At 45.7% G+C, this 27,886-nt stretch overlaps 1 protein-coding gene across 2 annotated transcripts in view; it reads right to left on the reverse strand.

Moving 5' to 3' along the window:
• The window catches only part of acacb (acetyl-CoA carboxylase beta), a 147,549-nt gene extending 126,073 nt beyond the window's left edge, over positions 1 to 21,476 (reverse strand). For both annotated transcript variants that reach the window (XM_085961310.1, XM_085961309.1), the window contains exon 1: positions 21,254 to 21,476. In XM_085961310.1, coding sequence (XP_085817436.1) covers positions 21,254 to 21,303 — 50 coding nt within the window. In that variant the 5' untranslated portion in view covers positions 21,304 to 21,476. The remainder of the gene's footprint in view (positions 1 to 21,253) is intronic.
• Positions 21,477 to 27,886: the final 6,410 nt, after the last annotated feature.

The raw sequence follows: 27,886 nt of genomic DNA on the forward strand, positions 1-27,886 counted from the left end.
GATTGAAAGTGGATAGACAATGGCAAGCATTCAAAGATAGAATGGAAGAATTCCAGAACATGTTTATACCGGTTTGGCATAAAAATAAACCTAAAAAGGTGACTCAACCGTGGATAACGAGGGAAATTAGGGACAGCATAAAATCAAAAAAAAGGGCATATCAACTGGCAAAAAAAAGCACCAGACCGGAAGATTGGGGGCAGTACAGGATACAGCAAAAGAGGACAAAGGGATTAATCAGGAAGGGGAAAATAGAATACGAAAGTAAACTTGCAGCAAACATAAAGACAGACTGCAAAAGCTTTTATCGGTATATCAGGAGGAAAAGACTGGTAAAATCCCAAGTCGGTCCCTTGCAGTCCGATTCGGGAGAATATATAATGGAGAATAAGGAAATGGCAGACCAATTAAACTCATACTTTGGTTCTGTATTCACAAAGGAGGACACAAATAACCTCCCAGGAATATCGGCAAACATAGGGACTAATGAGAGGGAGGAGCTGACAGAAATTAGTATCTCTAGGGATATGGTGTTGGGTAAGTTGAGGGGACTGAAGGCCGACAAATCCCCGGGGCCTGATAAACTACATCCTAGGGTACTTAAGGAGGTGGCCCTGGAGATAGCAGATGCTCTAAGGATCATCTTCCGGAACTCCATTGACTCGGGAACAGTACCCGTGGATTGGAGGGTAGCTAATGTTACCCCAATATTTAAAAAGGGGGGTAGAGAGAAAGCAGGGAATTATAGACCAGTAAGCCTTACATCGGTTGTGGGCAAAATGCTAGAGTCCATTATTAAGGATAAAATAGCGGAGCACTTGACAAATGGGGAAAGGATCGGACAGAGTCAACATGGATTTACAAAGGGTAAATCGTGTTTGACTAATCTGCTGGAATTTTTTGAGGAAGTAACTGGTAAAATAGATGGGGGAGAGCCAGTGGATGTGGTGTACCTTGACTTCCAGAAAGCCTTCGATAAGGTTCCACACAAAAGATTATCATGCAAAATTAAGGCTCATGGGATTGGGGGCAAAGTATTAACGTGGATAGAGAACTGGCTGGCGGATAGAAAACAGAGAGTTGGAATAAACGGCTCGTTTTCGGAGTGGCAGGCAGTGACCAGCGGGGTGCCGCAAGGATCTGTCCTGGGACCCCAGCTGTTCACAATATATGTAAATGATCTGGATCAGGGAATTGGATGCAATATTTCCAAATTCGCTGACGACACTAAACTAGGAGGAGGGGTGGGCTCTGATGAGGATGTCAGGAGGCTACAGTGCGATTTGGACAGGTTGGGGGAATGGGCGGATACGTGGCAGATGCACTATAGTGTGGATAAATGCGAGGTTATCCACTTTGGGGGTAAAAACAGGAGGGTAGATTATTATCTAAATGGCAATAGATTGGGAGATGGGGAAGTGCAGAGGGACCTGGGTGTTCTTGTGCACCAGTCACTGAAGGAGAGCATGCAGGTGCAACAGGCGATTAAGAAGGCAAATGGTATGTTGGCCTTCATATCAAGGGGGTTCGAGTATAGGAATAGGGATACCTTACTACAGCTGTACAAGGTGCTGGTGAGACCGCATCTGGAGTATTGTGTACAGTTTTGGTCGCCCCATCTGCGGAAGGATGTTCTTGCCATGGAAAGAGTGCAACGGCGATTCACCAGGCTGATACCTGGAATGGCGGGAATGACCTACGAAGAGAGATTAAATAGTTTGGGCTTGTACTCACTGGAGTTTAGAAGATTGAGAGGGGATCTCATCGAAACATATAAAATTATGGCAGGCCTGGACAGGCTGAATTCAGAGAGAATGTTTCCAATGGCCGGGGAGCACAGAACCAGGGGCCACAGTCTAAAAATAGCGGGCAAATCATTTAAAACAGAGATGAGGAAGAATTTCTTCACTCAAAGAGTGGTGAGCCTGTGGAATTCCCTGCCACAGAGGGCTGTGAAGGCTAATTCAATAAATATTTTCAAGAGAGAATTGGATATATTTCTGAAGGCTAAGGGGATTAAGGGTTACGGAGAAAAGGCGGGGACGGGGTACTGAACTGGTAAGATCAGCTATGATCTCAGACGAAGATCAGCCATGATCTCATTGAATGGCGGAGCAGGCTCGAAGGGCCGAATGGCCTACTCCTGTTCCTATCTCTATGTTTCTATGTTTTTTTTCTATGTTTCTAACAATTGTTTATTAATTTAGAATCATAGCTAGCAGCACTTAAACATAGACGATGCAAATAATTAACAGATAATGTTAGCTAACAAAATAAAGAGATTACAAAAGGGCAATTCAGTTACATCACAGTAATTCAGCATTAACAGCTAGCTGATTATAAATTTACAGTTGGGATCAGTGTCAGTGGTTGATATAAATTGGTGAGATTAATTTTTAGACTCCTTAGATAGCTGACACGTTAACAGCATTTAGCCAGTTTACTGAATAGGTTAAATTCTCTGTTATAGTTAGCAATGTATCCAGGACCTATATAACCTCATATTTTTATGAGCCATACGTGACTCTGAATTCTTGCATCGTCAGAAGGTAATAGTGAATTCCCAGTTCCCACCTCCAGTATACAGAGGTGACAATCGGGCCCATTTGCGCTGGAAGCACATGAAAAGGCAGGGCGGGTCCGTTAGATGCAATGGCTACTGGACGGGAGGAGCATGGGGGAGCGAGAGGGCAGAGAGTTTGATTCCACTGGACATCTCGTCACAAGTACAACAGCACAAATAACAGCCCTAAATGCTGATGCCTGGATAAAAAAAGTGGACAGTTGACATATATGCAACTTAACAGAGCACTCTGCTAAACTTTGCACTCTGAACCTGCACTACATTAAATGGACCCCTTTAAAAAGGTAAATGCTGATACAAGTATAAAAGAGTATACTCACATAGAATTTCATTTTCAGTAACCTTATTTGTTTTTTCCCCCAGGTTCAAATTCAAGTTGAGGTTGGAAAATAATTTTTCAGGTACATTCCCTCCTTTGAGAGCACACATCTTTATTTTTCTTCTGTTTGCTGCCTTTCAGGTTGCTAAAGCCAGACACTTCCTGTAGCTGGAAGGGCTTGGAGGATGGGCTACTCCCAGGGCACTGCCAATGCTGATGTTTGCTGTTATCAGGAGATGTGCCAGAGCAGCCCAGTGAAGACTCTGCACCCAGCTTTCCTTCTCTTTTGTGGGGAACACATCTGGCCTTTGATTGGTATTTCAATGTGTAGCACAGCTGAAGATAGGAACTCAAAGCAGCGGGGATGAATTGCATCCTGCTACTCGCAGCACAGTGCAATGGTTCTCCAATACACGGTGCTACCGTTTGAAAGAAAAACATTTTAAGAAGTGTCCGTTTATACATACACATACATGCAGGGCTCCATCTCTCTCTTGTTCCTGATTGCAGCCAAGAGCTACAAACAAACAGACACTGTTTGAACAGCAATCCTCCAGTTTCACAGGTTCAGTCCCCTCAAAATTAAACAGGCAGACCAGCATTGATGCAAGGAAATTATGAAATACTTATGCAATGCGTTGCACCTCGTTTCCCTATGGTAGTTGACTTACAATTCGGCAATCTGCCCACTTTATTGACGACATCACTTCAGCTATAAGCAGGCATATGATCACTAGCAATGTGTGTAGACTAGACTGTAGTGTATGTACCTTTAAGAGAGAACTACTTTTACAGCTCCTGTATACTGTAGTACCGGCAGTGACCACACCTGTACATAAGCCTCGAGCCTGCCTCTGTACTCCCAGTCTTGAGACTACCCTACTCCAGTAAACACCTGTTGATTGTTAAGTTACAGCCTCCGTGTAGTTCTTGGGGAAACATCCTATTTAAAGAATCACGGATCTAACAGTGGCGACGAGGTTGATTCGAATCTGCCTGCAACTCTGCATTTCCCGTCGAGTCGTCGCTCCGGGAGGACGGTGGAAGAAAGTCGAGGCCAGAAGCACGGGCGTCGACCACGAGCAACCACCCAGTCATCCGGCAGCAAGTAAACATTGCAGGAGTGGCTGTTGAGAGCCGGGCTTGGTTCCCCAGCCACGACGATCCAGCAACAGACTGGCAACAGGTGCAGCGCACACCCTTCCCAGACAACGGCGGCGGGAGCCGACCAACGGCGTAGAAAAGCCGAGCAGCGTCGACGGGGTAAGAGGGAGGGTGAAGCGCACAGGGCGCGGCCGGGGGTTCAAAAACCGAGCGGCGTCGAGGAAAAACGAGGAGAGAGAGGGTAAAGCAGCAGCCGGGTTCAGGACCGAGCAACGGGAAAGGCGCACAGGAGAACGCGCAGAGCATAGCCAGGGCTCAAGGGCTGAACCGCATCCACGGGGAGAAGAGAGCGTGGGAGACGCCATTTTGTTCCAGCGGAGAAGAAGGGAGAGCGCGGGAGACGCCATTTAGACAGTTAAATTACACCCAGGGATGGCGAAGAGTGGCAGCATCACGGCGTTCGACAATGAAGTCGAAGATTGGGCGGCATATGTGGAACGCATTGAGGTGTACTGCAGGGCGAATGAAGTGCCAGATGCTAGGAAAGCACTGGTTTTGTTAAATTCCATGGGTGCAAAAACTTATGGCTTACTGCGAAACCTGATAACCCCAGAGAAGCCAGTGGAGAAGAATTTCGAAAGCATAGTAGAAATCCTACAGGACCACTTAAGCCCCACACCGCTGCTGATAGCAGAAAGATTTAAGTTCCACAAAAGGAACCAGCATAAAGACGAAAGTAATGCTGAGTACTTAACGGAACTGCGCAAGTTATCGAAACACTGCCAGTTTGAAGCGGGACTATCAGATACGTTAAGGGACAAGTTTGTGTGTGGGCTTCAAAGTGAAGGAACCCAGAAATGGCTTCTATCAGAAAAGGATCTTACGCTGGACAAGGCTTTCAGCATGGCAGTATCACACAAAGCAGCCACATGGGGCACTGCAGAGATACAATGGAGACCGCAAGAATACGGCACCAATGAAATGTCATATGGAGCAGGAAAATGTTATCGCTGCGGCAGAACGACACGATCAGAAGGATTGTTGGTTCAAGGACCAAGTGTGCAGACAGTGTAGAAAGACATGACACATAGCAAGAGTCTGCAGGTCAGGGAAGAAAACCAACAGCAGGAAATCTCCACAGGAGAAGTACAAAAAGGTACATAAGGTGATGGACAGTAGTTCAGATGAACAGGGAAGTGATACAGACTCCGGAAGCAAGGAGCTGGGTTGTCTGAAACTACATAAGGTAACCAAAATGGAGGATCACCAGACTATCTGGGTCACTCAAGATAGACGGAGTCCAAGTGAAAATGGAATTGGACACTGGATCAGCCCTAACAGTCATAAACCAAAGGGACTACAAGCGGCTATTTCCACATATACCCTTGGAAGCTACAGAGATTGTCTTGAAGATGTACACGGGGCAAAAAGTCTACCCCAAAGGAAAAAGAAGGGTGAAAGTGATATACAAAGGCCAGGAAATACCTAAAATGGACCTATATGTATTGCCAGATGGAGGACCACCACTACTAGGACGTGAATGGATCCGGAAGATACAACTAGATTGGCATCCCATACAGGCACTGAAGGTTGAGGCCAAAAAGGATGACGACGCCACACCTGGACGACTGTCAAAAATGCTAACTGACACACAAGAAGTGTTCCAGGAGGGACTCGGAACACAAAGGCATAACAGCAACGATTAAAATAAAGGAGAATGCAAGTCCAATGTTTTTTTTTTTTGTGTTTTTTGTTTTTGTTTTTTTGTTTTGTTTTTAAGGCCAGACCGGTGCCTTATGCGATCCAACCAACCGTTGAAGCAGAACTGGAAGGGTTGGAACGTTCAGGAGTACTGTCCAAAGTAGACTGGAGCGAGTGGGCTACACCCATCATCCCTGTAATGAAGAGGTCGTTGAGTAATACGCCTGGGGAACCAAAGAAGGTCCGCATCTGTGGGGATTTCAAGGTGACAGTGAACCCAGTCCTTCACACGGTACAATATCCGCTTCCACGGATTGAGGATATTTTCGCCTCGCTATCTGGGGGTAAACGCTTCACCAAAATTGATCTGGCCCAGGCGTATTTGCAAATGGAGGTAGAAGAAGCCTGGAAACAATACCTCACGATCAACACTCAAAGGTCTCTATCAATACAACCGACTGGTTTTCGGGGTAGCATCGGCTCCGGCTATTTGGCAAAGGGCAATGGATCAAGTCCTGCAAGGAATTCCAGGGACCCAGTGTTATTTGGACGACATCCTGGTCACAGGCGAAAATGACAGTGAGCACCTCGCCAATCTGGAGAAGGTGCTCGCTAGATTAAAGGAATATGGGCTACGAGCTAATCACCACAAGTGCGAGTTTTTCCAGAAGCAGATCTCGTATTGTGGCCACATTATTGATGAAGAGGGGTTACATAAGTCCCCTGAAAAGATTGAGGCAGTAGTCAAGGCTCCAGCACCGGAAAATGTGTCACAACTGAGGTTGTTCCTCGGGTTGGTGAGCTACTACCATAAGTTCTTACCAAATTTGTCTACAGTAGTACATCCACTGAATACCCTACTGCAAACAGGGGTACTATGGAAGTGGAATGACGAATGTAAACGAGCTTTCCAGAAGTGCAAAGATTTGATCACATCAAAAGAGGTGTTGGCCCATTTCAACCCAGCACTACCAATCCGGTTGGCATGTGATGCATCACCCTATGGTATTGGAGCAGTGTTGTCGCACAAATTCCCGGACGGGTTGGAGAGGCCAGTAGCCTTTGCGTCTCAGTCACTAACCTCAGCCGAGCGCAACTACGCCCAGATCGACAGGGAGGCCCTCAGCCTAGTATGGGGAGTAAAAAAATTCAACCACTATCTGCATGGACAGAAGTTCACCTTGCTGACTGACCACCAACCACTTGTCTCCATCTTTAATCCAAAGAAGGGCGTTCTGGTGATGACTGCACAACGGTTACAAAGATGGTCCTTTTTTCTAGGGGTGAACCAATATGAAATAGAATATAAAGGCACAAAACAGCACGGAAATGCTGATGGGCTATCACGCTTGCCACTGCCTACTGTGGAGGAAGCACCAGCAGTGGACCCTATCGAGATATTTTATTCATCAATAATTGAACGATTGCCAGTAGCTAACGCGGATATAGAGAAAGAGACCCGCAATGATCCGGCACGGTCTTGGGTATATGATTTGACAGTGAGGGGATGGCCAACACATGGCGACTCACTGTTGCCAGCATTCTCATCCAGAAGAGAACAGCTGTCAGTATGCCAGGGGACAGTGATGTGTGGATCCCAAGTGGTAATTCCACCCAAGTTAAGGGAGAGAGTGCTAAACAAGCTTCACGAAGGTCATCTGGGAGGGGTGAAAATGAAAAGCCTTGCTAGGGCTTATGTGTGGTGGCCGGGGATTGATCAACAAATCGAGGACCTAACTAAGAGCTGCTCAGGATGCCAGAAGGTCCAAAATGCACCACCACATGTCCCTCTACACCCTTGGGAGTGGCCCTCCTCTCCATGGCAACGGGTGCATATTGATTTTGCTGGTCCATTCATGGACTCAATGTTTTTAATAGCTGTGGATGCGCACTCGTAATGGCCTGAGGTGATCCAAATGTCCTCCACCACCACGGAGAAAACTATTGCAGTCCTACGGACCATCGTTGCCAGGAACGGCTTGCCAGAGCAGATTTGCTCTGATAACGGACCACAGTTTGTGTCCGAAGAGTTTCGAAGATTTATGAAAAGGAATGGGGTAAGGCATTACACCTCCGCTCCGTATCATCCAGCTACCAATAGATTGGCTGAGAGGTTTGTACAAACCTTTAAAAAAGCAGTAAGGGCCATGTGCAATGATGACATTCCACTGCAGCAGAAGGTGGACAATTTCCTGTTAGCCTACTGAAATGCGACACATACAATCACCAACCAGACCCCAGCCATGATGTTCTTTAACCGAAGGTTGAGATCTCGCCTGGATTTGCTCAGGCCAAATGTGCGAAGAAATGTCGAGGATAAACAATTCCAGCACATCAATGAGAAGCCGACAAGGAGCTTCAATGTAGGGCAACCAGTCTTGGCCCGTGATTACTGAACAGAGAAATGGCAACCCGGAACGATATGCACACGGCAGGGGCCATTAATGTACACAGTGGATGTCAGGGAGAACATTGAGAGACACCACGTCGACCAGATCTTAGCGTCACAGGAACGAGTCAACCCCATGTCTCGCGTACCTGGGAATAAACCCGACATACCGGCAGCATCTACCTCAGAAACAGTAGCAGTGGGAACCGATGGAAAGGGGCCAGAATCACCTCCGCACCAAGTACAAGAACCTCAGGAAAGGCGCTATCCAGAAAGGATCAGGAAGCCACCCCAAAGACTGAATTTATAAATGGACTATTTCTGTTTAATGTGCATGTTAAAGTGTTAATTGTTATTTGAATGTTATGGGTACTGTTAATCTAAAAGGGGAGGAATTGTAGTGTATGTACCTTTAAGAGAACTACTTTTACAGCTCCTGTATACTGTAGTACCAGCAGTGACCACACCTGTATATAAGCCTTGAGCCTGCCTCTGTACTCCCAGTCTTGAGACTACTCTACTCCAGTCCAGTAAACACCTGTTGATTGTTAAGTTACAGCCTCCGTGTAGTTCTTGGGGAAACATCCTATTTAAAGAATCATAGATCTAACATAGACCTTGGGGACACACTATTATTCAGATGGGTTTAGCACCACCGAATGATTTTGCAGTGCGCAATAATACAATTCAGCAACTGCCTGGACCTCTGGTAATTACTGCAGTTAAAAGGATTTTGTTTTGTTATTTATCTGAAATATTACCAGCCCGAGGCTTATAGAAACATTCTGAGCGCGGAGGTGGTATCGTGTTTTTGATCTGAACATCTTGCCAGTTAATAAGATGAAACATAATGTTAAACCACACATAAATTATAGTTCATGATCTAAACAAGTTAAGAAGGCCATTAAAAAAGCAGACAGGATACTTGGTTTTATAAACAGAGGCGCTAGGCTGGATTTTCATTGAGGTGGCGGGTAGGAGGCGGGACTACAACTTTCAGGGTTGTAGCCCCGCCTCCATCGAGTTCTGGCCAACCCACACGATTTTGACTTGATTGACCTTGTTGAGCCCGCCCAGCGGGCTCAGCAGGCCAATTAAGGGCCACCCAGCAACAGGTGACATCACATTGATATTTCATCTGTCAAGACCTTTTGACAGATGAAAGATCAGCATTTCACAGCTGTTTGAAGCGGTCAAACACTGAATCTGTACTCCAGGTTAATTCCTTCCTCTCAGGGTGATTTAGAGATCTCCCCAGAACAGAAAGCAGAGGCTGCAGATTTTGACAGCTGGCGGCCATTCTGCTTTCTGTGCCGGAGAGATGAGGGACTCCTGAGACCTGAAGGAAGGAAGGCTGTAAAGGTTAGTAGAACTTCTTTAAACACTTTACACAGACCAAACACACTTACCTCTGCACTCATGCACCCATCACTCACCTGAACACCAGACATTTCGATCCCTCCAAGCCCTTCATCCTGACAGCCCGCCTCGCTAACTTGGCGTGGTTTGGAGCCGTTGGGAACCCCACATTTCAACAATGAAAATAGGGATTAGGCTAAAAACTGCCCGTTAACTACCTGTTAACAGACAGTTAATTGGCACTAATCCCCTTCCCGCCTCAGGGAGGCAGGTCCCAGTGCAGGGCGGGTACCCGCCTCCTTTGAAACTGGCATGGAGGCGGGTTGGGGGCGGGACCCCCGATTTCAGGATTTTAAACCCCCACATGCCTCCAATCCCAACTCCATGGCCCAATGAAAATCCAGCCCATAGGCTGGATTTTGCCAGCCCTGGGGAGGCGGGTTTGCGGGAAAATGGCAGAATTTGGGGGCGGGTGCCCAACCCGCCCCCAGCCCGCCTCCATGCCGTCTTGCCAGGAGGCAGGAAGCCGTCCCGCATCGAGTCCCGTCTCCTTGGAGGCGGGAAAAAATTACAGCCACTTAGCTGCCTGTTAACAGGTAGTTAACAGGCTGATAAGAGGTTTATCCCCATTTTGCCCACACAAGTGTGGGCTTCCTGAAGGCTCCAAAACCCACCAGGGTCACCGAGGCGAGTAGTGGGTCTGTGGGGGTCGAAGGGGTCCAAAAGTGTGCTGTGGAGGTGAGTGATGGGTGCAAGTGTGGAGAGGTGAGTATCTGAGGTAAGTGGAAAGTGTTAGAAAAAGTGTACTTACCTTTGTTTCTTCCTGCAGGCTTCAATCAGTGGGTATGCGGAGAGTCTCACACCTCCGCAGTACAGATGACAGATGGCTGTTGCATTTTCCAATGCAACATCCATCTAATTTCTGCAAAAGAAAGAGGTTTGATGAGTTCCTGTATTCAAGAACTCATCAAACTACAGAGAATGTCAGTGTGTGACAGCTTCACAGAGCTGTCAAACGATGGCAATTCATCTGTCAAAAATTTGACAGATGAAACATCATACGTTGACGTTCTCTGTAACCGGCTTTCCCTTAATTGGCGTGCTAAGTCTGCTGGACGGGCTTAACAAGGTCAATCAAAGGAAAATAGCGTGGGTTGGCCAGAAGTTGATGGAGGCGGGACTGAACCCCGACAAGTGGGAGTCCCGCCTCCAAAAGCTCCCCACTGGCAAAATCCAGCCCATAGAGTACAAAAGCAAGGAAGTTATGCTGAACCATTATAAATCAATGGTTAGGCCCCAGCTGGAGTATTGTGTCCAATCCAGGACACCGCACTTTAGGAAGGATGTTAAGGCCTTAGAGAGGGTGCAGAGGAGACTTACAACAATGGTACTAGGGATTCGGGACTGCAGTTATATGGAGACACTAGAGAAGCAGGGGTTGTTCTCCTTAGAGCAGAGAAGGTTAAGGGGAGATTTAATAAAAGTGTTCAAAATCATGAAGGGCTTTGATAGAGTAAATAAGGAGAAACTGTTCCCAGTGGCAGGAGGGTCAGTAACCAGAGGACATAGATTTAAGATGTTGGCAAAACATCCAGAGGCGAGATGAGGAGAATTTTTTTATGCAGCGAGTTATTATGATCTGGAATAACAACAGAAAATGCTGGAAAAACTCAGCAGGCCAGGCAACATCCATGGAGAGAGAAATAGAGTCAACGTTTCGATCGAAACCCTTCTACAGAACTGAGAGAAAAGGCAGGAAATGAAACAAAAGGCAGTTTGGGGGCTGGGAAATGGGGGAGGGGATGAAAGAAGAGACATTAAGAGATATTCAAGGGGAGACGAGATGGTAATAGGACAGGTAAAGAAACAGACAATGGCTCGAGATGAAGTGTGAAATGCGCTGGCAGAGTGAGAGACAGCTGCCATGTGGGAGAGAGAGAGAGAGAAAAGGAAAAGGCACAAACCAAAGGTGTGGATAAAAAATATAAAAATATAATAGGGGCCGAGGTTATGATCTGAAATTGTTGAACTCGATATTGAGTCTGGAAGGCTGTAAAGTGCCTAATCGGAAGAGGAGGTGCTGTTCCTCAAGTTTACGGTGAGCTTCCGTGAAACAATGCAAGAGGCCGCAGACAGTGAGGTCTGAGTGGGAATGGAGCGGTGAATTGAAATGACAGGCGACCGGAAGCTCGGGGTCACCCTTACGGACTGAACGGAGGTATTCCGCAAAGCGGTCACCCAATCTGCGTTTGGACTCCCCAATGTAGAGGAGACCACATCATGAGCAGCGAATACAGTATACTAGATTGCAAGAAGTACAAGTAAATCGCTGTTTCACCTGGAAGGGGTGTTTGGGGCCCTGGACAGTGGGAAGGGAGGAGGTAAAAGGGCAGGTGTTGCATCTCCTGTGCTTGCACGGGAAGGTGCCAGGCGAAGGGGAAGGGGTGATAGAGGAGTGGACTAGGGTGTCTCGGAGGGAGCGGTCCCTACAGAATGCTGAAAGGGGAGGGGAAGATGCGTTTGGTGGTGGGATCACATTGGAGGTGGCGGAAATGGCAGAGGATGATCCGTTGAATGTGGAGGCTGGTGGGGTGAAAGGTGAGGACAAGGGGAACCCTATCGTGGTTCCAGGAGGGAGGGTTATAATCTGGAATGCACTGACTGTTATGATCCAGAATGCACTGACTGAAAGGGTGGTGGAAGCAGATTTAATGGTAACTTTCAAAAGGGTATTGCAAAAATACTTGCAGGGGAAAAATTTGCAGTGCAATTGGGAAAGGGCAGGGGAGTGGGACTAATTGGATAGCTCTTTCAAAGAGCAGGCACAGGCACCGTGGTGGCCACTGTGAATTATGGAGCAACTTCAGCAGTCAGCTGTTTTGCTGACCTCCGCACGAACAGGTGCTGGAAAAACCAAGGTCTGCAAGGAAAGCAAATAGTTGGCAACTATGATTCTATTTAAATCTGTTACGCAACTCCAGTTCTCTAGCCCATTCCTGAAGTCAGGTGTTCAGTCACTCACTGCTTTTAAGGTATTCTACTCTAATTGGACTTAGGAAGCAGCTACAGCCCACGTGACTTTGATTTTGTACTTGTTCTTCTGTTTTTTCTATTCACAGCACCCTACCTATTCCTCCCCCCCACCATCCCCCAAGAGATTCTACTAGAGGTTTTAAAATGAACTCATGCTCCAGTAATGAACAATTGGAAGCCCAAGTGTAGTATTCAGATCAAGCATTGATATGAAGAGTCAGGCTTGGGGAGGGGGCAATGGGGAAAGTGGATGGAGAGAAAGTAATGAATGGGTGGAGGAGAGGAGAGAATAGGAGAGCAGGAGAGGGGGTGGCACAGGTTCTGGGCCAAATTGCTTCTCATTGGGATGGGAGGGCTGCAAAGGGTCATGGTCCAATTCTTCACAGTTGGTGGGGAGGCATTTACATTTGTGTCTGTTCTGGGTAGGGGGGGCGGGGAGAGGGTAGGTCTTTGTCTCATTGTGCAGGGGTTAGATAGTCTCCAGTTTCCCCTCAGTGTAGGGAGTGAGGACAGTGGTCCAGGGCAGGTTTTCATCTTAGTGGGGTTTGCAGAGGTCTGTGTGGGAGATCAGGCTGGGGAAGATAATCGAGTTCCTTTGCAGAAGGGGAGGGCCAGGGGAGGGGAGAGGCGAGGTGCAGAGTTTCTTCTCAACTGGGCAGGCGGAAAGCGAGGAGGAGTTGGAAGAGGCCCAAGTTGCATGTCAGCTGGGTGAGGGGAGTGACTGGGTTGCTTCTCAACAGGGGAGGGAGGGGGGGGGGGGCAAGGGGAAGAGACAACAGTAGGTTTCTATGGGGTGTGGGAGAATTTGGAAGGGGCCAGAGTTGGGGGAGGAAGAGATAGGAACATAGGAACAGGAGTAGGCTATTTAGCCCCTTGAGCCTGTTCTGCCATTCAACAAGATCATGGCTGATCTGTGCCCTAACTCCATATACCAACTTTTGCCCCATATCCCTTAATACCTTTGGTTAACAAAAATCTATCAAACTCAGATTTTAAATTATCAATTGGCCCAGCATCAATTGCCATTTGCGGAAAAGAGATCCAAACTTCTACCACCCTTTGTGTGTAGAAGTGTTTCCTAACTTCACTCCTGTTGTTATAGATCGGTTAGTCAACAGGCTTCTTGAGGTCAATTCTAGTGCTTTTTGGGTGTACAGGGTTTTATCTTCTTACAATTCTGTGGATGCAACACAGCCTACCTTAGATCAACACTTGCATGAATATTTTAGCAGCTGGTATCATATTCCATCTACTGTTGCCTATGGTTGCCAGTCAGCTTTTCTATTCTCCTTCCACACTGATTGCATGAGGACTGGAAAACAGTCGATTGTAGGGCTGGCTAAAATTGCCCCATAATCCACTGTGGTTCACCACTTCTGCACTTGAGCTAAAACATCATGGGCTGGATTTTCATTGAGGAGGCGGGACTACAACTTTCGGGGTTGTAGTCCCGCCTCCATCGAGTTCTAGCCAACCCACGCGATTTTGACTTGATTAACCCTTGTTGAGCCCACCCAGCGGGCTCAGCAGGTCAATTTAAAGGGCCACCTGGCAACAGGTGACGTCACAGATTGACATTTCATCTGTCAAGACCTTTTGACAGATGAAATATCAGCGTTTCACAGCTGCTTGAAGCTGTCAAACACTGACAATCTGTACTCCAAGTTAATTCCTTCCTCTCAGGATGATTTAGAGATCTCCCCGTAACAGAAAGCCGAATGCTGCAATTTTTGACAGATCGCGGCCATTCTGCTTTCTGTGCCGGTGAGATGGGGGACTCCCGAGACCTGAAGGAAGGAAGGCTGTAAACATTAAGTAAAACTTCTTTAAACACTAACACACTTACCTCTGCACTCATCACTCACCTGAACACCGGACATCTCGACCCCTCCAAGCGCTAACTTGGCGTGGTTTGGAGCCGTCGGGAATCCCACACTTCAAGAATGAAAATAGGGATTAGGCTAAAAACTGCCTGTTAACAGGCAGTTAATTGGCACTAATCACCTTCCCGTCTCAGGGAGGCGGGTCCCAGTGCGGGTCGGGTATCCGCCTCCTTTGAAACTGGCATGGAGGCGGGTTGGGTTCGTGCCCCCCGATTTCAGGATTTTAACCCCCCCCCACACACACGCCTCCAATCCCGCCTCCACGGCCCAGTGAAAATCCTGCCCCATGTATGCACAGAAAAGGTGAACCATGGAGGTGTAGGGCCAATTTCAGTCCGTCCCATAGAAAAGCTGATGTCTTTTCTGGAGGGGAGGGAGGAGAAAAGAGAAACAAATCAAGAAATAAGAACACGAGTTATTAAAAAAATAATGCATAGCTCAAAACTTACAATGTTCCAGTTATAAAAATTACAATGATCCTTACCAGCAATAACACCAACAACTTGCATTTATAAAGCACCTTTAAATGTAGAAAAATGTCGCAAGGCGCTTCAGAGGCGATATTAGGAGGCGTGACCAAAAGTTTGTCCAGTGGTGAGATTTAAAGCAGATCTTGAAGGAGGAGAGGGAGAGAGGGGATATAGGGAGAGAATACCAGAGTATGGGGCCTAGCCGACTGAAGGCACAGCTGACAATAGTGGGACAAAGGGGGGCGGGGATGTTCAAGAGGGTGGAGTCAGAGAAACCGAGTATTTGGGGGAATTATAGAGTTAGAGGAGGTCACAGAGATAGGGAGGGATATAAACACGACAGTGAGAAATTTTAATTGGAAACATTGGAGGACCTGCCAACGTAGGTCAGGAAGGACAGCGGTGACTGGTGAACAGGACTTGGTGCGGGAGAAGATACAAGTAGCAGAGTTTTGGATTAGTAATTTACAGAGTGTGGAGGATGGGAAGCCGGTCAGGAGAGTATTGGAATAGTCGAGATGGAAGGAACAATGAGAAGCATGAATAAGAGTTTTAGCAGCAGATGGGCTGAGGCAGGGGTACAGATGGAAGCTATTGCGGAAGACTCGCGAGCAATGCTAATCTAACAGCACCTGAAATTTCCAAAACGTCCCTGGCTTTTCCTTCACTTGCTGCAGCAGGTCACACCTGTAGAGCACCTCACTGGGCAATACTCACCCAAGCAGAACACCCTGCAGCAATCCCGATTGCCAAAGGTCATTTACAGCTTGCAGTGCACAAGTACTTCTCCACTCCCCAGGTGAGCAAAAAGGGCACTTTTCTGTAAGAGCTTCGTGTAAACCCTTTGTAACTAAACCAATGCGGGGGAGGGGCGAAAAGGCCAGTTACAAATACAACTAATCTTCCTTACCACAAAGTGCAGGTCCAAAGTCTCCATTATCAGAGGATCTACAATATTAAATACTGAAAGGGTCAATCATGCACGGTGTATAATGTAGATAGAACAGATTTTAGTGTGAAACAGTGAGGGGCAATCTAATTTGAAAATAATTGTTTTATAGCACCTTTGCTTAAACAGAAAGTTATGCAAGTGTTGCAAGCACTTTAGTAAATTGCACCAATTCACTTTTAACTAGCCCGGAACAGAGACCTGAAAATCCCTCAACCAATCAGATTCGTCAAACCACCAGACCTTTGCCTTGGAATACACTCCCAGAATTATCTGCTTCCTTCTCAGAACTAGGTTTAAAATACCAATCAATCTCAAAGCTAGGTGGCTAAAATTACAATCATATTTCCAAGATGTTGGCAGTGACTGATTATGTAGTTCGACCCACTCCAAAATAAAATCTATGTAGTTAGTGCTGGAGACTTGCCAAATGTGCTGTTTTTCAGAAGAAAGAAATGAATTTATTTATTTATTAATTTTGCACCAGAAAAAGGGAACAAATATCATTTTGTTCTGCCCAACAATGGTCAAGTGTTCCAGTGCTAAATCAACATTAGAAAAAATGTTTGCTTTGCAAGCTACAAATGTTGATTTTGTTTTACTAAGGGTTTGGTACTGATTAACACGAGGGCACTGATAGAAACTAAAGGATAATAAAACTAGAAGGGTAACGTATTCAGCAGCAGCACTGTAATTCTTTAGATAAAACAAACACTTATACAAGAGGTATTGCAGTTCAATCAATACACAGGAGAAACAGAGCAAGTTTATTCAGGACAAATTGGGTTTCCACTTTATTATGGAAATTGGTAGAAAATTCTTGCCAGTCAGTTAACCTCCATTTTGTGTTGCTGGTGCTCTGCTGGACTTCAATATTCATCAGAGACCAGAAGGGTTTCCCTCACCCTTCTGGTCAGAACTAAAACGCAGAATATAAATGAAGACTACACTAGGCAGTGAGGCAAAATGTCTGAAGAATTTCCACACAATACTGAAGACTGAAATAAAGCTGAAGCAAAATTTATCAGTTTTTATATATATAGGGGGAAAATTCGGTTTCGCCCCATTTGGGGCGCCATTATCGGCCGTGTGCAAAGTTTAGTGCCTGGCGCTAATTATCGCCTCCGACAGCAAACTTGGCTTTTATCGATCCTGGAGGTGATTGGAGCGCTAAATCAGGCGCTTCACACCTGTCTTAAGGCGCAAAGGCCGAGGAATGAGACGCTACCTCAGAGCGCTGGCGAAGCAAGGAAGGGCAAATCAAAATAAACCTGCAAAGTGCTGCTCAGTACTCAAAACTCCTTCACACAGCGTTGAATCTCTCCAGAAGTCTCTCTCTCTCTCCGAATGCGTGGTGCAAAAATGTCACCGACAAAAAAAGGCAGGAAGCGGTCGCCTTTAAATAGCGCTCCCCCAGTCCCTTTCTGACAGCATAACGCTCCCCTCAACCTGTCATTGCTAGCGGCAGGCGGTAAGGCAGGGGGTGCCATTCAATATCCGGTCCGGGGCGCTAACGGGGCGTTGCGCACTCGACTGACGTCACGATCTGCCGGCGCAGGAGGTCGTGGCGGTAGTGTTTAGCACTGCCGCAAAATGTCTAGTTAATTTCGCGAGCGGCGCAAACATCGCCGTGCCCGGGCGCTAGTTGCTTTGTGCCCCATTAGCGCCCTCTTAAGGCGCTAACGGGAGGCGCAAACAACTGAATTTTCCCCCCATATAGTTATTCTCGGGATGTGGGTGATGCTGGCAAGGCTGCTTTTATTGCCCATCCCTAACTGCCATGTGCTGCTGGTACTGTTCCTTCTCGTAGAACCGTTGTAGTCCTTGCGGTGATCGTGCTCCCATGATGCTGTTATATAGGGAATTCCCGGATTTTGACCCAGCAGTGATGAAGAAACAGCAGCATATGCTCAAGGCAGGATAGTGCGTCACTTGGAGGGGAAATTGCAGGTAATGTCATTCTTATGATTTTGCTGCTCTTGGTGGGAAAGGTCATGAGGTAAAAAGGTGCTGTCGAAGTAAATTGGTAAGTTGCTAATGTGCATCCTAGGAATAGTGCATACTGCAGCCACAGTATCCTGGGTAGTGGAGGGGGTGGATATTGAGTCCAGTGGCAGGGGTGCCTATTTAAGCAGACTGTTCTATCCTGGATGGTATTGAGCTTCCTGAATGTTGTTGCAGCTGTACCTATCCAAGCAAATGGTGAGTTATTCCATTACGCTCCTGACTTATCAAGACGTAAGTCACTCGTCACATAGTACCTAGACTCAAACGTCTGCTTGCTCTTATAGCCACAATGTTGATATGGCTGGTCTCATTAAGTTTTTGTCAGTAGTGACCTCCAGGATGTTGATGGTGAGGGACGCAGTGATGGTGGTGCTGTTGAAGATCAGGAGGAGGTGGTTGGGCCTTTTGTTTTTGGAGATAGTTATCACCTGGTACTGATGTGGCACAAATGTTATCTGCCACAAGCCTGGATGTTGTTCAAGTCCTGCAGTAGGCTAGCATGGGCTACTCTATTATCAGAGGATTTGTGAATGGAGCTGAACACAGTAGAATTAGCAGTGGCAGCCCAACTTGACCTTATGACAGAGGGACGGTCATTGATGAAGCAACTAAAGATGTTTGAACTGAGGACGCTGCCCCGAGAAACTCCTGCAGCCTGGGCCTGCAATGATTGGGCTCTGACAACTCCATCCTGCCCTGTATCCGGTATGACTCCAGCTACTGGAGGGGTTTCTTATTAACCTCAGTTCTGCTAGGGCTGCTTGGTGCCACACTCAGTCAAATGTTGCCTTTATGCCGAGGGCAGCTACTCTCACCACTCCTGTATAATTTATCACTGCACTAAAGACTTTCAGTGCTGTCCACAAAAAGGACTAAGTTTTAAACATTGCAATTTACTGATTCTGATGGCACCTTAACTGCAAGATTTAAATTAAAAATGTTGCTCTTAAACTCAGCATAGTCACCATCACTTTTATAACTGTTCTTCTCAGACATAATAAAACCTCGACAAAACTGAGCATGCCCAAGGCACAAAAAGGAAAGAAACGTCCAAAGCACAAACATCCAGCAGTAAGCTTAGTGCAATAATTCAATCCCACTCCCTCACGCTGACTTTTAGCACAATGGACTACCCTAAAAAGCGCCACAATTAGATATCAAGGACAGACTGCCAATGGAAATACAAATTCACAGCATGCATTAGCCATGGGAACCATGGCTATCAGATCATTTTGGAGAACTGTTAACATTAAAAGAGCACTGGCCATGAAAAAGAATTCACTAAGCCTAATCAGTTTACAAACACACAATGTATTGATAAAAGTCACTCCAAATCCATTACTGTGTAACTTGGGGATGACGCACAATTGTGCTGGTTATTCTTCCTTCCTAAACACAGTTGCCAAACTGTTTCTTTCATGAAGGACTTACATTTATATAACACCTTTAACATAGGAAAATGTCCCAAGCATGATCTGACAGAAAATGACACAGAGCCAAAGAAGGAGATATTAGGAGGGGTGACTAAAAGCTTGGTCAAAGTGGTAGGTTTTAAGGAGCATCTTAAAGGAGAGAGAGGTGAGGAGACGGAGGGGTATAAGGAGGGAATTCCATAGCTTAGGGCATAGGCGGCTGAAAGTATAGCTGACAATGGTGGGACGAATAGAGTGTGAGAGGGTGAGAATTTTAAATTGGAGGCGTTTGAGGACGAGGTGCCAATGTAGGTTAGTGAGCACAGGGGTAAGTGGGACCTGCTGTGGGTTAGGATACAGGCAACAGAGCCTGTACAAATGTGCTCAAGCTTATGGAGGTCGGAGGATGGGAGACCAATCAGGAGAGCATTGGAATCATCCAGTCTGGAGGTGATTAAATCATGGATGAAGATTTCAGCAGAATGGCTGAGGTAGGGACGGAGATGAGCGATGTTTTGGCGGGGGTCTTTGTAATGGAGAGCATAAATGGTTGGAAGCACTGCTTGGGGCTGAATAAGATGGCGAGGTTGCAAACAGTTGAACCTGAGACAGTGGTCAAGCATGGAGATGGAATCGGTGGTGAGGAAATGCAGCTTGTGGAGGAGGTCAAAGACAATGGATTTGGTCTTCCCAATGTTTAATAGGAAGAAATTGAAGCTCATCCAGGACTGGATGTCAGACAAGTAGGCTACCAATGCAAAGACAGTGGAGGGGCATTAAGAGGTGGTGCAAGAGGTAGAGCTGTGTGTCGCCAGTGACATGAATCAGTCATTCATGAAAGAAAGACTTATGAAATAATACTGAGCGGCCTGCGGGTGGCGCTGTCCAGGGAGAGTATAAATACTCGGGCAAGGGCCCAGCTTGCGCAGGACATTCTTAACAGGAACTAGTGAAGGACACAATCGAATCTCCCCTCAGCCTCCTCTGTTGCAAAGACAACAACCCCATCTGCAAACTTCTTAATTATGCCCCCTACATTGAAGTCTAAATCATTGATATATACCACAAAAAGCAAGGGACCTCGTACTGAGCCCTGCGGAACCCCACTGGAAACAGCATTCCAGTCACAAAAACACCCATCGACCGTTATCCTTTGCTTCCTGCCATAAAGGGTTATTAGTGGCCTTGGCCTGTGAGTAAATCTCCAGCCTGTGTTCTTGTGTGGGACAAAGCGGAGTGCAGGGAAACGCTAAAGAGGACCAGGGATTTTTTTTAATGTTTAATATTAAACCAGATTTCTTCAACACCTCCCCCCCCCTCCACCCGGGCCCAGTTTTCTCCCCTGATCTCCTGAAGGCACTGACTCTGGCTGAAGTGTGGATTCTCATGCAATGGTAACTCGCTACCAGGGTCTTTAGGCATGACGCACAATGAGTGATAAGCTATTCAGTCATGGAGGGCATCACAGCCAAGCTCCTAGTCTGTATGGCCCAGTTCCACACTAAGTGGTGCTTTTACTCACAAGACATTGGCGGCAAGGAAAGGAAAGGGAAAAAAGAGCATGTATTCATATAGTTCATGACCTCAGGACGTCCCGAAGCAGTTCACAGTTAATGAATTATTATTTTTTGAAGTGCAGTCATTGTTGTAACATAAAGAAATGTATCAGCTAATTTGTGCACAACAAGGTGCCACAAACAGCAATGAGATAAAGGGGCCAGATTTTCTAACTTTATTAGCGAACAGATCAATTAAAAACTGTATGCCTTTCATTCCACTTTTTAAATCCTTGGCTACATTAACATCCAACAGACATTATTCAAAGACATTAACAAGAACATACTTAGCAAAGAGGCTAGCACGTGAACAAATTGGTTTAAAACGGAGACTAAGTAGAGTCACATGAAGCAGTGTTTACAACTTTTTAAACTGGCAACTGGCCAGCTTTGGCCATAAGAATGGTTTACCTCAGAAAAATACATGCTTTGCACAGAAAGTAGGCTAGAGTGATCTTTTGTGTTAGTTAAAAAAAAACTCACTCACCTCCTCAGATATTGAAACCTTGTAGAAGCTGGATTGTTTTTCCCCGCCATGGAAACTTACATTTTAGTTTTCAGTGAAGTCCTTGAACTAAGCTTCATTAGTTCCCACCCACTCCCTAACACCAAGTCCAAAGAGCAGCTACAGTAGCAGAACAGCATACGGACTTTTCACTTCCCCCCCCCCACACATGGTGCTTGTACAAACTCTTTCATGACCTCAGTGGAGATGACTGCTGCAGCTAGCCTGGCAAGTTAGATTTATTCTACAGTATCCAAACTCACTCAGGAAGAGGCGGGTTTATAAAACATATACACATGACTTTGTAAGCTGTTGCCGATTGAAGCATTTCCCTTCAACCTCCCTCTAGTTGCTAACTTATCTTGAATCCCCAACAGTTAAAAGGGCCCCTTACTACTTATGAAAAGGAATCTTTAAAACAAACCATGTTGAGGAGGAAAACCTAAGTTTAAGCCAGCTGCAGTAATTCGATCCCTTCCCACTGTTGCCAAATTTGACTTCTTATGACTTGCAGCGAAACACACAGACGACAAGATTGTGATAAAACAAGGACACAGCTACACTTTAAGGCAGACTCGGTGTTCAAGAGGAATTTTCTGTGCTAATCATGAAATTCCAGATTGGAAAAAGCGACCAGATGACTAGGAATATCATAAAGTTGCAATGAAAATATGCAACAATCTTACCCCTCATTTTTTTTAAATAAACAGTTCAACCAATTTATAGGAAAGAACAGATTTTCAAATCAAGATTGAGAGAAATTCAGAGAACTGATGCCATTCCTCCCTTAATTTTCACAATTTTTCTTAGACTCTACCTCACTCAAGTGACTGTTCTTTGCATGTGGTTCAGTAGTACCTGTTATGGTACTAAGCTATTCAAACCAGTAGGATCCCGGGTTTGATTCCTATTCTGTGGCAAGTTAGCCAGGCTTGCAGTGGAGATGCAGAATTGGCTTCAGTGTCACTGGGCTAAAAAAAAAACACAATTAAGCAGGACGGTGCGATTGCTATTCAGTGAGCCCTGCTGGAAAGTATATTTGTGTAGGCTTCAGGCGAGGACAGGATGGGGTTTGAAAATAAGGCCCCTTGTAATGAAAAAGTCTGACATCACAGTATCTAGACTCACACACTAAGAATGGAAATTCCCGTGAGGTACCGGAAGGCTGCCGTCACCCATGGAACTACGTTCCGGCATAAGTTATAGTTCTCAGGTAAGCAAAAGGGAAGGAGATGAAAATACTGCCTTGAGTGACTCTCCCAGGAGGTGGGTGGAGGTGACAAACACATTTCACATTTCCTCACTCAGTACTTTGTAATAAGTGTAATTCATTTAAATCTGTATAAAACAAAATACACAGCACTGGTAGCTATCTTCTGTTATTGATATCCCTTTTGCCTGGTTAAAAAGGCTGGTAGAAACACTTAAAGAGGAAGGATATTTTACTAAATTGCCTCAAAATCCTAAGTGATAGATAGCGGGATACATACTTGTTTATTGAATCCAAAGTCACTCCTTGTTATCCTGTTCTATGATTCAGAACTACTGGTGGGAAACAGCTGGAGTAGCAGACATTTTATAGGAAGCTTTCCCTCCCCAATTGGGGAACACTGAGTGCTGAATTTTGCCGGTGCTCAGAGTGGAGACGGGTCCGCTGTCAAAATCGAAATGATTGATAGCGGGTTGGGAACCCACTGCGAAACTGCCTCCATGTAAGTTTCCAAAGTGTCGGGTCTGCGATTTCAGAACAGACCCGACAGCCAAGCGGCGGGGGAGTCATTTAAGATACTTAACTGCTTGTTAAGTGCTTGTTTACTACTATTTTGCCAGCCTTTTTCTATTTTACCACATTTTTAACGGGGTTCACGTCGTTCGGAGATCACGTCGGCTAAGTGGGTCGGGTTCTCTATGTCTCCCCATTGCTGTGAATAGGTGACAGCTGCAAAAGTGGTATGAAAGCTACCATTTCACAGCTGTTCACTTTCCAATGTCAGAAGCTTGAGCCTTCAGGACTTGGAAGACACTTTTGAGCTGCATGCAGTTTGGAAGTGTTTGGAGTAAACTCTCTATCCCCTGTCACCTCCTTGGAGTAAGCTCTCTCACCATTGACAGATCGCTTCTGTCATCTCAACTTCAGCTGCCATCTATTCCAGCAACATTGGTGCCCTTGAAAAAATCTCACCTTGGTCCTCTGAATCCCTCCACGATCAGCCCCAACACCAATATCACCAACAATAACACCAACCTTCTCCATAATCACCTGATGCCGCACAGGACACAGGGCATCAGCACCCGACAACATTGATGCCCAGGACGCCAGGGATGGCATCACCATGGTCAGATTTACTTCACTTGATGCTGTACACCCTGGCTGCCACATGATGCGCCAGGTTAACACCACCCCACACCATCACCATAAAGCATTCCTACAATGACCAAGCCATTCCTTTCACACTCATGACCATTGCAGGGGATACCGTTATGTCTCACCATTCACTGCAACTCACTAAGACACTTCCAAAGTGAGCACAGATCTGTACAATAAGGCAAAGTGTTGAAAATAAAGATTTCAATGTTTGTCAACACATTAACAGAAAATTTACATGAATATTGCATAAAAAACCCAAGTGTCTACCCTTGTGTGTTGTTAGTTGGTATGATTGCACGAGGGTGAGGGTGAGTGTGAGGGGTGGCTAGTGAGATGGGGAAGTGATAATGTAAATAGAGAGGGATGGGTGGAGGTGCAAGATAAGTTGGTGTAAGGATGTGCAGGAGTAGGGTAGGGAAGGCAGAGTTATGGGGATGTGATGAGTAGCACAGCAAGATAAGGTTGAGTGTGGCTTTGCAGTAACGTTTCGTGATCTACTGAGATCATTGAAAGGTTTGCACCACTGCAGCCTGGTATTCCTGAAGACATCTCTGCTTGTGCCCTCCTGTGCAATGTGGAACCAGGCTGCACTGGTGTCCTGGGGAGGTCTCCCCCGCCCTTGGAAGGGAAAAGAACCTCCCTGCATGCTGTGACTCCATAAGCATAGGGAGGGAGTAACGCGCGAGCCTGGGTGCAGCCGTGCACCTTTGTGCAGTGCTTGGCAGTGTTTGCAGCACCTCAATGCTGCAGAACACCGACAGCGCAACTGTCATAAGAACATAAGAAATAGGAGCAGGAGTAGGCCATACGGCCCCTCGGGCCTGCTCTGCCATTCAATAGGATCATGGCTGATCTGAATCTAGACTCACGTCCACTTCCCTGCCCTCTCCCCATAACCCCTAATTCCCTTATCTGCTAGGAAAATGTCTATCTCCATTTTAAATTTATTTAATGTTGCAGCTTCCACAGCTCTCTGGGGTAGCAAATTCCATAGATTTACTACCCTCTGAGTGAAGAAGTTTCTCCTCATCTCAGTTTTGAAAGGGCAGCCCCTTATTCTAAGATTATGCCCCCTAGTTCTAGTCTCACCCATCAGTGGAAACATCCTCACCGCATCCACCCGATCAAGCCCCCTCACAATCTTATATGTTTCGATAAGATCGCCTCTCATTCTTCTGAACTCCAATGAGTAGAGTCCCAACCTACTCAACCTTTCCTCATACGTCAACCCCCTCATCTCTGGAATCAACCGAGTGAACCTTCTCTGAACCGCCTCGAGAGCAAGTATATCTTTTCTTAAATATGGAAACCAAAACTGCACGCGGTATTCCAGGTGTGGCCTCACCAATACCCTGTATAACTGCAGCAAGACTTCCCTGTTTTTATACTCCATCCCCCTTGCAATAAAAGCCAAGATTCCATTGGCCTTCCTGATCACCTGCTGCACCTGCATACTAACTTTTTGTGTTTCATGCACCAGGACCCCCAGATCCCTTAGTACTGTAGCACTTTGCAGTTTCTCTCTATTTAGATAATAACTTGCTCTTTGATTTTTTCTGCCAAAGTGCATAACCTCACACTTTCCAACATTATATTGCATCTGCCAAATCTCTGCCCACTCACTTAGCCTGTCTATGTCCTTTTGCAGGTTTTTTATGTCCTCCTCACTCACTGCTTTCCCTCCCATCTTTGTATCGTCGGCAAACTTGGAAATGTTGCACTCGGTCCCTTCCTCCAAATCGTTAATATAGATTGTAAAGAGTTGGGGTCCCAGCACTGACCCCTGCGGAACACCACTAGTTACTGATTGCCAGCCCGAGAACGAACCATTTATCCCAACTCTTTGTTTTCTGTTAGATAGCCAATCTTCCACCCATGCCAGTATATTACCCCCAATCCCGTGATTTTTGTTATCTTGATCAGTAATCTTTTGTGTGGAACCTTGTCAAATGCCTTTTGGAATGTGGCCGTGGTCCCTTTAAGGAAACCGGCTGATGACGCGCCATCAAATGACATCATCACACCCGCTTCCTTTTAATTGGCTGGAAACCCCGCAGGGCGGGCTTAACAAGCCCTATTAACGGAAAATCCTTTTTACAGAGCGGCTGCAGCCGGGAGCGGGACTGGAACCTGCCAACCACCTGTCCCGCCGCGATCCCGCCTCCGCTGGCGAAATAGCAGCCTAAGTGCAATTTTCTTCCTTTATACTACATTGTTAAATTCCGTTATACTACAATTATTAAATTGCAGTGCAAATAATTTTGCCTTTATGAATCATGTAGTGCTTGTTACCTAGAGCTGGCACAAATTAACATAGTTCTCGAGTTCATTAACCCTTTGTATACTCAAAATCAATTGATTCTATGCAGCAAACAAGGACAACATTAATAACAGTGAAAAAAGACACTGCTATTTCTGTGAAGAAATTCTCTTCCAGTAAACCTCCAATAAAATACAAAGAGAAATAAAACAACAATGCATCTTATTAACTGACCAGATAGTGACTAGACAGTGAGTGAAGAGTCCCTCCTGAAAAACAAAGTACCATCAAAAAGTTTACTCTGAAAGTGCAAATGTTCAATTTTGGAAAAGCTGACTACATAGGATTACGTAGGATTACATCGGATATACAGCACAGAAACAGGCCATTCAGCCCAACCAGTCCATGCCGGCGTTTATGCTGCACTCGAGCCTCCTCCTGTCTTTCCTCATCTAAATCTATCAGCATAACCCTCTGTTCCCTTTTCCCTCATACTGTTCTATTTTAAGTTCAATATCGATTTCTAGAAAGGCTCTACACTCATCCTTGAAATGTTGTTCCAAATCACTCAAATGGCTAAAGTCTAAAATATTGGATCAACAATCTAAAAGGGTAACCAGAAAGTCAATGCTATTGCTCACTTACACAGTAATGAAATAAAGAATGTAAGAAATCTTAATGAACGAATGGCTTCCCTACTAGGTTTCTGTTACCATTTATATTTGTAAGATTTAATTAAAAAAGGGTGTCCTTTAGCTACCCTGACAGCTCACTAAGTGAATGCATACCAAATTTTATGAGGCATACAGATGCTTAGATCAGAGCTTCCGTCCTTCATCTGTACTGAGGCGGGAATGTTACAGTTTTTCTTTGTGTCCCTGGAAAATTCAGATAGGGTTCCTGCTCATTACCACCATCCAGTAATTCCTGCTGGGAAGTGTAGGTAAGTGGATATTGGCTGACAACACAAATGGACTCCGCTGTGATGCCCCCTCACCGTTGAATAGCCTGGGCATAAACGCTGGCATGGACTGGTTGGGCTGAATGGCCTGTTTCTGTGCCATATATCTTAATGTAATCCTATGTAGTCAGCTTTTCCAAAATTGAACATTTGCATTTTCAGAGTAAACTTTTTGATGGTACTTTGTTTTTCAGAAGGGACTCTTCACTCACTGTCCAGATTGATGTATGAAGAAAGGCTAATTAGACAAGATACCAGAAGGCTACTGGTGGGAGAGGAGCGGAAAGACAAAAAGGAAAAGGAAAACTGTATATTTTTGAAAGGCTTTCCTTTCATCTGATCAGAGCAGAATATATTCACTTAGGTAGGTCACCTAGTTTGTTGATATCTTTGTATTAACAACAATCATTTTCCAAAGTGCTTATCAAAAGAAAGGATATCATTGCAATCCCGCTGGTCTACAAAACGGCACAGAACACTATATCCAGAGTGTAATGATCAGTAACATGTCATTCTAGAATAGTACACTAGGTGGAGCTGTATGTCAAGCTGTATGTTTAGCTGTATGTATATAACACTAGGCTACCCACAAGGCAGTAGTCAAGATGCATGCCTCTACAGGATGCTGTACAAGTCCACATGCTGAATAAATGACTAAGCTTTAAGCTAGCTGTTCATAATGAAAACGACTAGTTATTAATGAAGATAACATGGTACCAGGATTGGTAAAATCTGCTGAATATTGTGAAACGTGACATGGAGAATTTGAAGCCATCGGAGGGTTTGAAACTCACGGGGAATGTCGACTGCAATTGGGGACTTTCAAACAACAATTCGAACTCTACATTGCTGCCATCAGATTCGGTACGAAGCCAGATGCAAGAAAAATAGCGTTGCTGCTCACGGTTGCAGGCCCACAGGTGATAGAGGTATTTAATACGTTTGTATTTGATCAAGCGGAGGACAGAGAACAACTGGACGATGTGCTAAAGAAATTTGATACACATTGTTCTCCCAAAAAGAATG

This window comes from Somniosus microcephalus, chromosome 19, assembly GCF_052327205.1.
Source record: "Somniosus microcephalus isolate GS21.2 chromosome 19, FLI_Smic_1.0, whole genome shotgun sequence".
NCBI classification, from domain to species: domain Eukaryota; kingdom Metazoa; phylum Chordata; class Chondrichthyes; order Squaliformes; family Somniosidae; genus Somniosus; species Somniosus microcephalus.